The following is a 14,940-nucleotide window of genomic DNA, read 5'->3' as shown; positions in this document are numbered from 1 at the left end:
ATTCAAGCGCGCAATTTTTTGTGCTCTGCAGAATATGGCTACCCGATCGAAAAGACCATCAGGTTTTCCTGATGGACCACAAGAGTTTCTTGATGGTCCATCAGACTTTTCTGATCGTCCATCAGGTTTCCTGATGGACCATCAAAGAAGTCTGATGGACCATCAGCCCACTCCTGATGGACCATCAGCCCATTCCTGACGGACCATCTGACTTTCCTGATGGACCATTAGACTTCTTTGATGGCCCATCAGGCTTCCTGATGGACCATCAAGAAGGTCTGATGGACCATCAAGAAGGTCTGATGGACCATCAGCCCATTTTTGACGCACCATCCGACTGTCCTGATGGACCATTAGACTTCTCTGATGGCCCATCAGGCTTCCTGATGGACCATCAAGAAGGTGTGATGGACCATCAAGAAAGTCTGATGGACCATCAGCCCATTCTTGACGCACCATCCGACTGTCCTGATGGACCATTAGATGCGTTTAGATGGTCCGTCAGAAGTTCCTGACGGCGCCTAATGGTCTGTTGGACACTCTTGATGGGCTGTCAGAGGTGGTCTAATGGTCGTCAGAAGTTTTATGTTTCACTTCGGCTCCATCAAAAGCGCCTTATTTCCCGGCCGTCGGGACTTTCTTTGCGCACAATGTTTATCAAAAGTGCTTGATTAATTGTTGCTCGCGGTATATATTCTGACGGTGCCGTCAGAGGCGTTTAATAACAATTGATATATGGGTCACGACATATTTGCCAGCATGTGATGAGTCACGGGCTCGCGAGGTGCTGACACAACTATGTCACGCGATTTGTCTTTACTCACTGAGTCCCCGATTCACCGGCAACTGTGCGTTCGTCTGCAATCACGCACCGTGGAAACCGTACTCACGGTAGGGTTCATCGTTTCGCATATGCTTCATCTACGCCTTTGATTACCAACGGAAGGTGGACAGACTTTTCGTCGACACATTAATTTTTATAGACACGGCACCCCCTGAGCCCCGCAACCGTTGTGCGCATCGGACGGTCGCGGCGACAATTAAGTTCAGCTTCCAAACAGACCGCGCGGCCATTGCTTTGCTTTACTTTGCTCGAAGGTTAAATAGTCGGGGGAATGCGCCACCGCCTCGCTGAATGAGCGGCCCAAAGTCGAGGAGGCTCCGCAACTTAGTACGCTACAAAATAGGCGATTTGAGGCTATGTCGCGATAAAAAAAAGCTGTCGTTGATTCTCGCGTATGATATATGATGGGCCGCAGCCGCGTGGTCAATGGGTTGATGTGATTTTTTTTATTAAGGAAAAGCCTTATATGTCTCGTCGTTCAGACGACCTTAAAAGTTCTTGAGCGGAAACACGTCGAGTCACGAAAGGTGCTAAAATTGGCGACACGAAAGGTAGAAAAACCTGCATTATTCAGTATTCAGTTGCACTAGAACCCTTTTGGACCAGGGCGGTCGTTAACGAAGCAGCTTCGCAGGGGTTTTAGACTGAATTAAAGTTTTCAACACCACCACCACCGCCACCAATATAGATATAATAAAAATAAAAAAACACACACACAAAAAGTTTTCTTCCTTTTCCCGGGGGGGAGTCGAACCAGCGACCTCCCGTTCCGTATGCCGACGCGCTACCCCTGCGCCACGGACGGAGGACTGACGAGGGTCGCGTAAATTATGAGTTAGTCTTTAATGTATCCGCTACTGCCGACGCATCGGCTACTTGCGGCGCCAGTTTCTTTACACGCAGAGTTGACACTTGACATATTTCTCTCAAAAATGTTTTCATTCAAGTTCATACGCAGTGTTCGACACTCGACGATCCGTTAATTTTAATGTATACTTTATATTTTGAAAAACGTTCGCCTCTTATATCCGTTCGAGCAACTGCGTCTTCAAAAGCTTCGAATCCAAATCCAAATCCAGTTGTTTCGTGCGCTTTGTTGCCTCGGCAGCCTCACCCTTCCTCGTGGAGTGTTTTCGAGGTTTTAGATATTTCGGTAGGTTTCACTCGATTTTGCGAGAACGGAGAAATAAGCGACGTCCACAGGGCTTTATTTAAAAACTGCAATCCTTCGAATGTGGTCTACTTCGAACGTAGGACGGCGTACAAGGTGTCTTGGGACGGCGACGCGAACACTCGAGGAGGCTGTTACGACGCCGAGATCCTCGAACTGACGGGTGAGTGTGTATTTTTTACCATCCCAAAGTGCGACGTAGCCACAAGCAATCGCCGTTTTCTTTCTTTTTTATTGCGACTGTAATTAAAAGTGAATATTGTAGACTGCTTATATGGGGCACCAAGCTAGGCAGATGAATGCATGGGCTAATACTTCAGTTGAGCGTGTGGACTGAACTGCCTTGCACGTGACATCATATGGCACCCTGCAAGCCGCCATTGCTCCTGTGCCTTAAGTCCGCGCTAATTTACTTGTACTCCACCGTTCCGAGTTTCACACTCCGAGCGCAGCAACTAAACGAAGCATAGCGTACAGTAGCGCAACACACCGAAGCTGTCGGCGAGCTGTATGAGCCACTTCCGACCACAGTTTTATGACGAACCCAGTATCTCGCGGATGCCAAAATTATTTTGAAGATAAATTAATTAAGGGCTCTGTAAAATGGTAAAGTAAAAGCCCCCCCCCCCCCCAAAAAAAAAAAAAAAAAAAAAAGAAAAGATATGCGTGGCGACGTTAGGAAATTTTTACGAATATTTTAATATTTGTGAAAGGTTTGAAGACTCGCTTCGACCAGATATGCTGAATGTTACTTTGACCAATCTATTTATTGACCATGCATGCTGTTTAGATTCAAATGAAAGACAACATTCTTGAACTCGCTTGTCAAAACAAGAAACTCGCAAACTTGTCAGATATCTTGGGTTTCCGACTTCCAGCGCGAGACGGAACCTGTCGATGTGCTACTCCAATACTGGCACACCACCGTTCAATAAATTGCACAATAATTAGTTTTCAGGCGAGATGCTGGAACAAACTTTTTCCGCAACGTTTTCGCTTTCCAATCGAAGTATCTTTATTCGCAGGGCTGTGCATTCTACAAAGGGCAGCGATCGGACTGTCCTCTCATCTCGACAACTTTTCTGTCGCTGTACCATCATAACGCTACTGTTCGATGGGTAATTCGTTTTCAGGTGAGATTCGGGAACAAACCTTTTCCGTAATGGTCCTGGCTTTGAAATCAAATCATTTTACTCGCTGGGTTAAGCATTCTTCAACTGAAATGAGGCAGCGATCCACTGCACTCCTCGTCTCGGCGACGTTTCTGTCAGCTCGAAGAAATGACTTGCACTTCGAGAAATACTCGGTGCAAAAAGAGCACGCTTGAGTGTCAGTCCTTTGGTGGCGCTTCTGTCCATTTAATGAACAGAGCGCCAAACTCTTGTGCTCCGCAGCACAAACTTAGGCGCACAATCGTGGCTGATTCAATGTCAATTCATGCGAGTCATATAATACATGGCTTGCATTGATGTTGCATCAGCTGCCATTGCTTCCTGACCCATTTATTTATTCATGATCACAAATGTACAGTCGGGGACAAGAGTCCCCAGGACGTGCTAGCTGCGGCTGAAACCCATTGCTCTGCCACCTGCCGGCGGGTCGCCTGGTTTCGAGATCACACAAAAGCGCATGCGCGTCCTACTCTGACTGCAAACATCTGCGTTTCCTGCTCTTCTGCGGCACAGCACCTAACTAGGAATCGGGCACATGGTACTGCCTCGGAGATAGCGCTGGCGGCTGACGAGCGTCTGCTATACATTCCAAAACTCGAGATACCGCCTGGGGCATTGCGCCGCATTTCGTCGTGTCAGCGCACCTTGCTTTATAACCAGTTCAGCTTATCGCTTAATTGAGCTGCCGTGACTTCTTGCTTTATAGGTGCCATGCCAGTAAGCACTATCTCCGAAGTGGTACCACGCGCCCGATTCCGAGTTAGGCGCCGCGTCGCAGCAGAGCGGGAAAGCGCACACATTGGCAGGTACAATAGGACGCACGTGCGCCCTTCTGTGATCTCGAAAGCAGACGACCCGCGGCAGATGGCAGAGGAAGGCGTTTCAGTCGCAGCTTGCGTGTCCTGGAGACTTTTGTCCCCGACTGTACCTACAAGAAACCCAAGAGGAAATGGCAACTGAACTGGCCAGGCGCAAACAGGTGTGGTATGAAATGACCTGCCACCTACTGAGCAGCACGCCTACCTGCTGGTGGTAGACGACGACATTAAAGATTCTTATACGTGGCACTCTGGCGTGCGGTAGCATCTCGTTCTTTCTCCGCCAACCTAACATGGTGTCAGAAGTGGGATCACGGCCGGAAATCAAGAACCGCTACCAGCACTGACTTACGAGGCACCCAAGGAAGCGATCCTCCGCTGGAAGAAATGGCAACCACCGCAGCGGGCGCATCGTTCGTGATACAGCCTACGGAGCCATTTTCTTTCTCGTCTCCGAACGAATGGCCGAAATGGAAGAAGCGCTTCCAACGCTTCCATACTGCTTCGGGACTCAGCACAAAGCCTGAAGAACACCAAATCGACGCTCTCCTTTACATGATGGGGGACCAAGCTGAGGACATCTTCAGCACATTCCAGCTAACCGAAGCAGAAGCCAAGAAGTTCGATACCATCATGGGCCACTTTGACGCGTATTTCATACCACGAAGAAACGTCATCTTTGAGCGAGCTCGATTCAACTCCCGGGTCCAACAAGAAGGCGAGTCCATTGAAGAGTTTGCCACGTCACTGCACGCCTTGTCCAAGTACTGCGACTACGGCCCAATGCAAGACCAGTTCGTACGAGATCGGCTAGTCGTTGGCATCCGTGACAAAAAGCTCTCCGCAAAACTCCAGCTTGACGCCGACTTAACACTTCAAAAGGCCCTAGAGTCAGCGAGGCAAGTTGAAAACGTCCGTCAGCAGCAAGTCGAGCTGAATCAAGACATCAAAGCCGGTAGCAGCGTCAACAAGCTTGATACAAGGATAACTTTAACTAGCCGCTTCTCTGGGTCAAGCTCCAAATCACCAGGCAGACTAAAACACAAAGAGTCTGGTTCGTCCAAGAGGAACAGCCAAGAATGTCTTTGGTGTGGACGAGCACGCCATTCCAGAAAGTCCTGTCCAGCTCGACACGAGACTTGTAAGAGTTGCCATAAGAAAGGTCATTTCTCCAGAGTCTGCCTTTCCAAGAAAGTCCGCTTCGTTGGACAATCTCAAGACGAGGATGACGAGGTTGGCTTTATTGGAGGAGTGGCACATCCTCAAGCTGACAAGTGGGAAGTGACGGTGACGCTTCAAGGGGAAGCCGTATAGTTTAAATTGGACACGGGCGCCGACGAAACAGTCATCTCGCCCTCCATCTTCCAGAAGCTCTCCCCACGACCGCGCCTGGTAGCACCACCTCGTCAGCTTCACGGACTAAACGGAACCCTTTCGGCAACACAGGGGGCAGCTCGCCTCAACATCACGTACAGAGACCGCACTTCGGTGCAAGACGTTTACATCTTGGAAGACCTCCGTACGCCATTACTAGGAAAGCCTGCTATACAAGCTTTGCAATTGGTATCGGTGGTCAACGAGATTAGCCCAAGCTCCAATATTCTTGACGGATCTAAAGTCGACGCAAGAACAGAGTTCCCTGTGCTCTTCAAGGGGCTCGGCAAGCTCCCTGAAGCATACCACGTGCAACTCCAAGACGGCGCCAAACCGTTCGCACTAAGCTCTCCACGGCGAGTGCCGATCCCGCTCTACGAAAAGACGGAAGCAGAGCTTCAAAGAATGGAGAGAATGGGAGTAATATCACCCGTCGAAGAGCCAACTCCTTGGTGTGCGCCGATGGTAGTTGTTCCAAAGCCAAGCGTGCAGTGAGAATATGCGTTGATTTCACAGAACTCAATCGCTACGTACTCAGAGAATGGCACCCTGTACCGTCCGTCGAACACACCTTAGGACTCCTTCAGAACGCAAAGTACTTCTCAAAACTCGATGCAAACTCCGGTTTTTGGCAAATTCCACTAAGCGGAGACAGCAAGCAGCTCACGACTTTCATTTCGCCGTTTGGACGGTTTTGCTTCAACCAGCTCCCTTTCGGAATTTCTTCAGCTCCGGAGCACTTCCAGAAACAGCTCTCGAGCATCCTGCAGGGAGCAAGTGGTGTCGTATGCCACATGGATGACATTCTCATCTGGGGCTCCACTCCCGCAGAGCATAACACCAGACTCCGCATCATTTTGCAGCGACTCTGCAACGCAGGTCTGACGCTCAACGAGGAAAAATGCTCCTTCAACGTCCAAGAATTAACATTCCTGGGCCACAAGGTCAACGAGCATGGCATCCGTCCAGACGATTCCAAGGTTGAAGCCGTCAAGGCCATGGACCCGCCTACCTCTAAGCCAGAGCTGCAGAGGGTGCTGGGAATGGCAACGTACCTGGCTAGATTTGTTCCGAACCTAAAAACCGTCCTTCAACCACTCAGCTTTATGCTTAGCACTAAGCAAGAGTTTGTTTGGGGATCCGCTCAACAAGACGCGTTTGACAAGTGGAAGGCGATTGTATCGTCACATCCAGTCCTTGGAGTCTACGACCCTAGAAAAGAGACTGTAGTGACGGCCGATGCGTCTTCTTACGGAGTCGGCGCCGTATTGAGACAAAAGCAAGAGGGAAACAAATATAAAGTCATCGCGTACGCTTCTAGACTGCTGAGCGACACCGAAAAAAGGTACGCTCAAATTGAAAAAGAGGGTCTAGCGCTTGTCTGGGCTTGTGAGAAGTTCAGCGATTACCTAGTCGGCAAGTTCTTCAACCTCGAGACCGACCACAAGCCTCTGGTGCCGCTTTTCTCAAGCAAGGCTCTAGACGACCTCACTCCGAGACTGCAGAGTTTGCGCATGCGTATGATGAGGTACAACTACAACATCACATACGTACCAGGAAAAGAACTTCTCGCCGCAGACACGCTATCAAGGGCACCTCTCAAAAACACATTCCCTCTAGACCTAGAGAAAGACGTTGGCGCTTTTGTCCAACACATCAGGTCTACACTGTCATTCAAAGACACATGTCTTCAGTGGATTATTGACCACCAAAAAACAGACCTAGTCTGCCAAGCATTGAGGAAATACTCTCAACGAACTTGGCCCTGCCGGCGAGACCTTGACAACGACGTGAAGCCCTACTATCAATATCGGCATCAATTCACTGTTGAGGAGGATCTACTTCTCTACTCCTCAAGGGTAGTGATCCCAGTCAAGTGCCGACCCGAACTCCTGAGACTTCTGCATGAAGGTCACTTCGGCATCGTGAAGACTCAAGCCAGAGCGGCAGGCTCTGTATGGTGCCCAGGTCTACAAAGAGATGTGGAAAACACAGTAAAAACATGCCATCCCTGTATTGAAAAGTCAAAGAACAGGAAAATGCCTCTGCTTCCGACTGAATTTCCCGACAGACCATGGCAGAGGGTGGCAATGGACCTCTTTTACCACGAAGGCCACTGGTGGTTAATTGTGACCGATTATTTTTCTCGGTACCCAGAAATCGCCCGACTACAAGGTCTGACTACACAGGCAGTTGTCACACACTGCAAGTCAATATTTTCCCGACACGGTATACCAGAGGTCGTTGTTTCCGACAACGGACCCCAGTTTTCTCGTGTAGCGACGTCTGCGTTTTCTACATTTGCAAGAGAAAATGGATTTAAACATGTGACATCCAGCCCTCGCTATCCACAAAGCAATGGGTTAGCGGAGGCTGCAGTAAAAATAATCAAAACTTCGATGTCGAAAACGGGAGACCCCTACAAGACACTTCTCTCGTATCGGACGACACCTCTAAAGAATGGATATAGCCCTGCGGAACTCCTCATGGGAAGGCGGCTTCGTACAAACGTGCCTACAGCAAGCAAGATGTTACTTCCCGTCAGCCCCGACATTGATCGACTAAAGAAGTTTGAGAAAGAAAGTCGGGAACAACAAGAAAGGCATACAATCGCCGCCACGGAGTTCGCGAGCTGGCGGACATCGTGGATGGTACCGATGTCTGGGTTGTAGACCTCAAGAGAAGAGGTACTGTACAGCAGCCAGCTCAGGAGCCAAGGTCCTTCATCGTAGCAACGGATGAAGGCACCGTTCGGAGGAACAGGACCCATCTTGTTCCCTACACCGATGAAACCCCGGCGCCTGACTCCTCCCACGAATGCCAAGATACCACGCATGCCCACAGCAAGAGTGGCCGCTGTCTAAAACAACCTAGGCGGTACTCTCCTTAAGAAAGGGAGATGTGGTATGAAATGACCTGCCACCTACTGAGCAGCACGCCTACCTGCTGGTGGTAGACGACGACATTAAAGATTCTTATACGTGGCACTCTGGCGTGCGGTAGCATCTCGTTCTTTCTCCGCCAACCTAACAACAGGCAGCTGAAGCATCTGCAAGTTCACACAAAGCTGCTCCTCCCAGGAACGTCAGCCCTTGTGCCCTCTAACGCAAAGCAGTTTTTGTGGAAATCTTGTCACCAGAATATCATTCTGGTGACTATGTAATGTAATGTCTATGTAATGTGGTACAGCCTATTTTTGCTGGGAGTGTCCAAAAGCTAAATCTTAGCGCTAATTAAATTTTTAGATGCGGTTTATGTCAGGACAAAAGCTGAAAGTGACGATGTTGCAAGGCTCTCAAAAGCAGCGCCAGCCACATATGGCTAGCAGCGACCGAAACGGGCACACAACTGACCAATCCAACTGATGCAGAAAGAGAGCTGGTCGTGCACAAAATGTGAGTGTGGAAAGCAGCTTGGGAATCCCAACACTGCGTAATGTCATGTCGAGTCCTTAGCATTTATACTTCCTTGGGATTGCTCTGTTTCACCACTCAGTCAGGGCTTTGCAGTTTACCAAGCATTCTTTATTTCACAAAGGCCAGTAAAGCAGTCGGGAGTGACAAGGAAGAGAAAAAATCAACTAAATCACAAAGAAGAAAAATAGCACAGGGATCCAGTTTGATGCCGGCAACAATGTGTTGTCATGATTTGTTGATGAGGAATGCCACGCTTTCTGCCTACACACCAATGTGCGTGAGAATGCTGCTAGGGGGCACACCGGCAGAGCTGCTAGAAACACCTTTCTCTGACTTACCCTGCTCTATCAATTGCAGGACTACCTGCGGCTCGGCTGTTGATGCGGGAGGTGCTGTAGGGCCCTACTGCCTAACACGTAAGTCATTTATGGCCTGACCTCTGGGTACTCGTATGTTTACCGTACTAACAGAACCCATGCTTTAGCATTAAAAAGGTAACTTTTTTAATGAACCTGCAGTATATGAAAGAAGTTTGCTGTGCGGTGATAGAGCCGAACATGTCATAAGCAACACATGGCTTATATCTTGCATAGAGGATATTCATTCATAAAGGGTGGAAACAATAATGCTGAGAAAGAAGGCATAAACGGCAAAGAGCTCTCTACTCTACTGTTGTGGCTGCGCTCTGTTGCTGAGCAGAATGACCGAGGAATGTCCTTTCTACGTCATGACTACGTAGCAAGTTCCCCACTGTTGCTAGATTACCTCCCAAACAGGCTCCACATGCATCCACCAGGTGCACATTGAAAGATTGTTTGATTAGCTTTAAAATTAGTTTGCTTGTGCCCTTCAGCAAAGGACTGGTATTTTTGAGGTTATGTTGCAACCTGCAACTCATTAAAGCGATAAAATGAGTGCTGGAGTTTGGTTTCTGTACCTCTTTAATGTGAAATTGTTTTTTTCAGTTGCTGACGAGGACACCCTTGCAAAGAATAAGATCGTGGATCCTAGCATCGGCCTCGAGAAAAGGGAGGAATGGTAAAATAGAAAAACTTTTCACTTTCATTCAGTGTATAATATACATTAAAAGAGTTTAGGATAGTGCAGGGGTGGCCAGAGTGACATGGAGTTAGAGCCGCAGACAAAACTACGAAAGTTTAGAGTCGCTGGAACAAAGAAAGTGGGGGGGGGCTACTTTTAACAAGAAACAATATGGAGGAAACAGTTATTTCCATAGAGGACAAGTATAATGGGCGATAACAACAAATGACACTATGCATCAGAAGGTCCTTTCCACTGCTAAGCAAAAATTAATACACGATTCACTAGCCAGTCACTGCCCCTGACAACTGTTATGCGTATACGGTTGAAAGTCTTTCTTGAACAATAAAGGAAACAGGGTCACTCGACGCATCTATGTGGCAAAAAGCATTCCAAGTGTATATATGTAGTATGTTGCCAGGCGGCCAAGACTTTTAGCTCTTTCTAAATTCTAGAACCCTTTTCGTCTAGGGGACACATTTTCCAGGGAGCCCCGAGCTGCACTTGGACCCGCAAAGAGCCGCGTGCGGCTCGCGAGCCTCACTTTGGCTACTCCTGAGATAATGTAAGCACAGTAGATTGAATCGATTGCAACAAGAAGTCATTAAAACATTATTGTAGCCAGGCTCTTAATTGTAGTTACAGCCAGTGCCTGGAAAACATTCTGTTGTCATGCTCACCTGATGCAGCTAAGGGATTATGTAGCTGTTTCATGCAGATGCCATGAAGCTTTGTAGGCCCATCAGCTTCGCAGACGCCCATGAAGATAGGAATTCATCTGTAGTGCTGTCTTAAATTTAAAGGCCTAAATTTCATTGATGTAATTATTTTAGTGCATTTTCAATGCATCTTGGAGTATACAGTACCACTCTACGTCAACGACTGGTATATGTGAAGCTGTTTCTCGCTTTTGTTTATAACAGATCCATGTCGGGCAAGGTGTGCACGTCAACCAGGAATGCGGGCAACATGCAGAAAGCAGAGTGCGACTCCATGTTTCGCAAGATCACTGCTGCTTCCATAGGGTGAGTGGAAGTGCTTTTGGAGAGGTCGGTGACCGGCACCCTCTCCAACAAGGCAAAGGCATCGAGGCAAGAAAAGGCGTTTGCCCCGCTCACTCAGCGCAAGGTGCAGGCTCTCTCATTAAGCAAACATTTTTAAAATCTTGATATGAATCTCGCGGAGTCGCGTAAAATATTTCATGCTAAATTCGTATCAACGAAAGAGAAACAAAATTTATATTTTGAAACACAAGGAATGTATGAATGTGCATTTATTTATGGCAGAAAATATCTTGTATGCAATTTACATGATTCTAACACGCCCCCGATAGTAACACACGGTTATAATCAACCCACGAATGTTGAAAAAATGAATTAATGTCGATTCTACTGCGCAGATGAATGTCGATTTTACTTCGCAGATAAAATAATGACGGCTGAACAACATACACTTTGTGGAAAACATTTTATCAAATGCACATACTCGGAAAGTGCCCACACTATGTGCTCTTGAAGCCCTACATCAAAAACTTGCAAGCAAAAATTCGGTTTCTTTGTCTTTCCAACCAAGCTCGCATGTCACCATGGACCACACCGAAGACACCACCAACATCACTCGGTTTTCTGTTTTTGCCAACGCAGTTACTTTGTTTTTTAGAGGTAACCTTATAGTAAAATCGGTTTTGCTTTTCCAAGGCTGAAACACCATTCCACGAGATCGCAAAAACAAAAAAGCGATTTTGGATTCAGATTGGATTGGATTTGAAACATGTGTTGATGGTGATGGGGCTGGCCACTTTGCACAGTTTTTTTTTAGCATTTTGTTTAGTTTTGGTTTTTGGGTCCGATTGTAACATGCATGTAATTTTGAGCTCCAGTTTTTGGGTAAAGTGCGGCTGATCCCTGGCAGCAACAGGCAATCAGCCGCCCGGAGCCTTGAAAGCTTACAGTCGCCGATCGTGACCTCCTTGCCACTATCAGTTGTGGAGCATGCATTCGTGTCAGCCGTCGCAGCGCGTAGAGGAATTCGGAACGCCCAAAAATTTTCTTGTCGCATACAATGCACTTCGGCTGGGGAATTTGTTAATTTGTTTTATTCCGAAACTCGTACTAGTTAGTATCACCGAGATTTTACTCTAGTAGGTTGTCTGCTAACACCTGGATATGTGATGGGGGTACCCCGCCAAGAATGAGTCAATCATAACAGATAATAACCGTAAATAATCGCACATTTGTATTTTGAACAGATAATTTTATTTTTCGTTGTAAGCAACAAACTCGAGCAAGTGCTCGAAGAGAAGTCAACGGAGAGCTCGATGCGTCGTGGGCTATCCGGCAAAGCTGGCGTGGCTACGAGCTGTGCCGTTCGGGTGCATAGTGGTGGTGTAGACGTGTTACAGCCTAGCCATTTGAAACACCTGTGGGCTTTACGTGGACCAAAGCGAACTAAGCCATCTAAGCGCCTATGTGTGAGATAAGTAATGTCAAGGTCATCGTGTTCAGGGCGAGATTACGCCAACAGTTGAGTATACCTCCAAACAGCGGCGCTGCTTCGATGTGTAGTGCAGCTACATAGCGGTTTTCGCCATGACATGACTACGTCCAAGATCCCCAACATCGCTAGATTACCTCCCAACGAAGGTTCAGAGGCCTCCAACAGGTGCACATTGAAAGACTGTTTAATTACGTTTAAATTTAGATCCAGGCCATGAATGGAAGATCTTTCAAGGAATGTGAAAGATTGTTTTTATATAGAACTGCATTGTTCTTTCTGGTGCTCATGATGCTATTTTTTTAATTCTGTGGTGTGTCTAAGCTGTTACCACAGCGAGGGATGATAACCAAGTATAAGTAGTTTCCAACGTACATTGTCTACTAATCTACAGTTGTAGCTCCTATTTCTTACAAGGTCACTAGCCTAGCAGTGAGATTTATAGACATGGGCTACCTGTTTTGTGCTTAAAAGAATCTAACAGAAGCCAGGGTGAGCTGTCTATCGGGAGTGGAACATAAATCAGGGTACTGCGGTACTTTTGCTTTCATGGTGATGTCTGAACACTGTAAATACTAAGAAACGCTGAAGGCTTGTTAGGTGCCAGCTGCCACTTAATTGCTTTTATTTGAGACTAATTTACCCTTTATTTTCTCAAACTATGACCCTCCAGCCTGTATTTATGACGTTCTATATTGTTTTAAGTCTGAGCACTGCTAAAAATAATTACCCTGGAATTTCAATATTCCAGGCTGCTTTTGACTACACCTGAAGAAGGAAGGTACCGCCAGGCTGAAAGGGCAGCCCGGCACCAGAAGATACGGCGGTACCTGTCAGAAAAGCTGTCCAATCTCAAGAGAATTCACTACAAAGGTATGTGCATCTATACTCTAACTTCCTTAATTAAGTAATATACTATTTTGGGTCTCAAGTTTACAAGCAATTATTTTAAATGATGGTACAGATAAATTATTCAAAGGTTAGTATATCTAAATGTTTATGCAAACAACTTTAAAGTAGTCTGTTGATCAGCTGACCACTTGAAAAAGGCTGTGGGTTGCTTGGTCGCTACTGCCATCCCATCAGGCCGTGCTCGCTCACTCTCCAAAAAGTTACATGGTCACACAATTACAATGAAGCACGTCACTCTTACTGCCCCTTAGTCGTCTCTAGGCCCACTCTGCTGTTTACGTATGTCAATGGTCGTCCTGTGTTTGGACTCATTGCTGATCTCTGAATTGCCCTTGATATGTCCAGGCTCATCCCTTTGCTGCCTTTCCTCCCCCGATGCGTGGTCCCACCACGGACTGCCCATGCTGTTGCAGGTCTGCCATCGCTTGCACCCCATGTTGTAGCCTTTTTACCCTTTTTTTCATATTAATTTAGCTTAATTTATATATTGCCAATACTATTGAAATGAAACAAATGTACTATCGCAGCCAATATGAGCTGAAACGCCACTGCACGTGGCACGCGATGAGAGTTGTCTCTCAGATTGTTCAGCAAACCTTAGTATGCGTTGAGGTAGAAACAAATCACTTCTTGTGCTCGTTGCGCCACTATGCCGTTCCGTGTCAATTTTCAGCTCATAGTGGCACAATGAGTGCAAGAAGCAACCTGCCTAAACCTCAGCAAACACAGAGGTTCCCTGAAAATCCGACAGGTGGCTCTGATAGTACCACACGCCAAGCGTCATGGCGCTTCAACTAATATTGGTCACAATAGTACTTCCTCAAATGTTCCTGGTTTTTCTGTACCACCTAGCCATTCCGCCCAGCGAAACAATGTATGATTTCATAACTTCATAATAAAAATATCAAAGCAATGCAGCTTGTTTGACTTTATTCTTATTAGTAGCTGCATTCGCCGTACTCAAATGTCGGGCTGGCGATTACCAGTGTGCAGTGGACAATATAATTAAATTCTAAGTGGGATATGCACCTCGTCATGCTCTACGCATGGCATAATTAAGTTTCCAGATTATGCATTCACATATTGTTGTGTTTTTTAAGTTGTGGCCAACTCGAACTGTTTCAAATTAGCCATGAAACCACCATAATCAAACCGTAAAAAATAGGCGTCTCAAAATACGAGAGGTCATTCGGCCATCAGACCAAACCAACAGACCATCAGGCCATCAAACCATCAGGCCAACAGACTCTCAAACCATCAGGCCAATAGACCATCAAACCATCAGGCCAACAGACCATCAGGCCATCAAACCATCAGACGTCCCAAAATACGACTTCATCAGACCATCAGGATTTTCCTGATGGTCTTTTTGATAGGGTACACTTGGGCTACAAAAATTTATTGTATTTGGCTACTTTTGGGCTACGCCGTCTGGCTTTTGGCCGTTTCAGCTAGAAACTACCTGGCAACCCTGATCGAGATCCGGAAGGGTGCGCCTAGCAGCCGCTTTTTGCTTTTTCTGCTTGTTGTCAGTTCCAGCTGGAACTTCGCGCGTCCACCTGCTTGGATCTCTCGCCTAACCCTGCGGTCTTATTAGGATGTCTCTCGACAACGTATTGGGTGTGCACCAAAGCTATCAGTGTTCGAAAAGTCCTACGTCTATATCGGCAACAAGCGATTCTTTAAAGAAGTCAGGAAT

General features: G+C 47.0%; 2 protein-coding genes across 2 annotated transcripts; both read left to right on the top strand.

Annotated features, from left to right (window-relative positions):
- The first annotated feature begins 8,782 nt into the window (after positions 1–8,782).
- LOC115319641 lies at positions 8,783–10,169 on the top strand. Its single transcript, XM_042291167.1, has 2 exons — positions 8,783–9,211; positions 9,761–10,169. The coding sequence occupies exons 1-2, from the start codon at positions 8,815–8,817 to the stop codon at positions 9,835–9,837; spliced, it is 474 nt and encodes a 157-aa protein (XP_042147101.1). The 5' UTR covers positions 8,783–8,814; the 3' UTR covers positions 9,838–10,169.
- A 507-nt stretch (positions 10,170–10,676) lies between these two features.
- Positions 10,677–14,647, top strand: LOC121836305. Its single transcript, XM_042291168.1, has 3 exons — positions 10,677–10,861; positions 13,081–13,202; positions 13,587–14,647. Exons 1-3 carry the CDS (start codon positions 10,680–10,682, stop codon positions 13,682–13,684), a joined length of 402 nt encoding a protein of 133 aa, XP_042147102.1. The 5' UTR covers positions 10,677–10,679; the 3' UTR covers positions 13,685–14,647.
- Positions 14,648–14,940: the final 293 nt, after the last annotated feature.

The sequence above is a fragment of the Ixodes scapularis genome, unplaced genomic scaffold, assembly GCF_016920785.2.
Source record: "Ixodes scapularis isolate PalLabHiFi unplaced genomic scaffold, ASM1692078v2 PGA_scaffold24__2_contigs__length_7659602, whole genome shotgun sequence".
Taxonomy (NCBI): Eukaryota; Metazoa; Arthropoda; class Arachnida; order Ixodida; family Ixodidae; genus Ixodes; species Ixodes scapularis.
The sequence above is the reverse complement of the archived record's forward strand: the minus strand, read 5'-3'. Positions and strand labels throughout refer to the sequence as shown.

Coding starts and splice junctions, on each gene's coding strand:
- LOC115319641 (XM_042291167.1), top strand. CDS start 8,815: ATGTCATGTCGAGTCCTTAGCATTTATACTTCCTTGGGATTGCTCTGT. Junction 9,212..9,760: donor AGGGCCCTACTGCCTAACAC/GTAAGTCATTTA, acceptor TGTTTTTTTCAG/TTGCTGACGAGGACACCCTT.
- LOC121836305 (XM_042291168.1), top strand. CDS start 10,680: ATGCATCTTGGAGTATACAGTACCACTCTACGTCAACGACTGGTATAT. Junction 10,862..13,080: donor ATCACTGCTGCTTCCATAGG/GTGAGTGGAAGT, acceptor TCAATATTCCAG/GCTGCTTTTGACTACACCTG. Junction 13,203..13,586: donor CAAGAGAATTCACTACAAAG/GTATGTGCATCT, acceptor TGATATGTCCAG/GCTCATCCCTTTGCTGCCTT.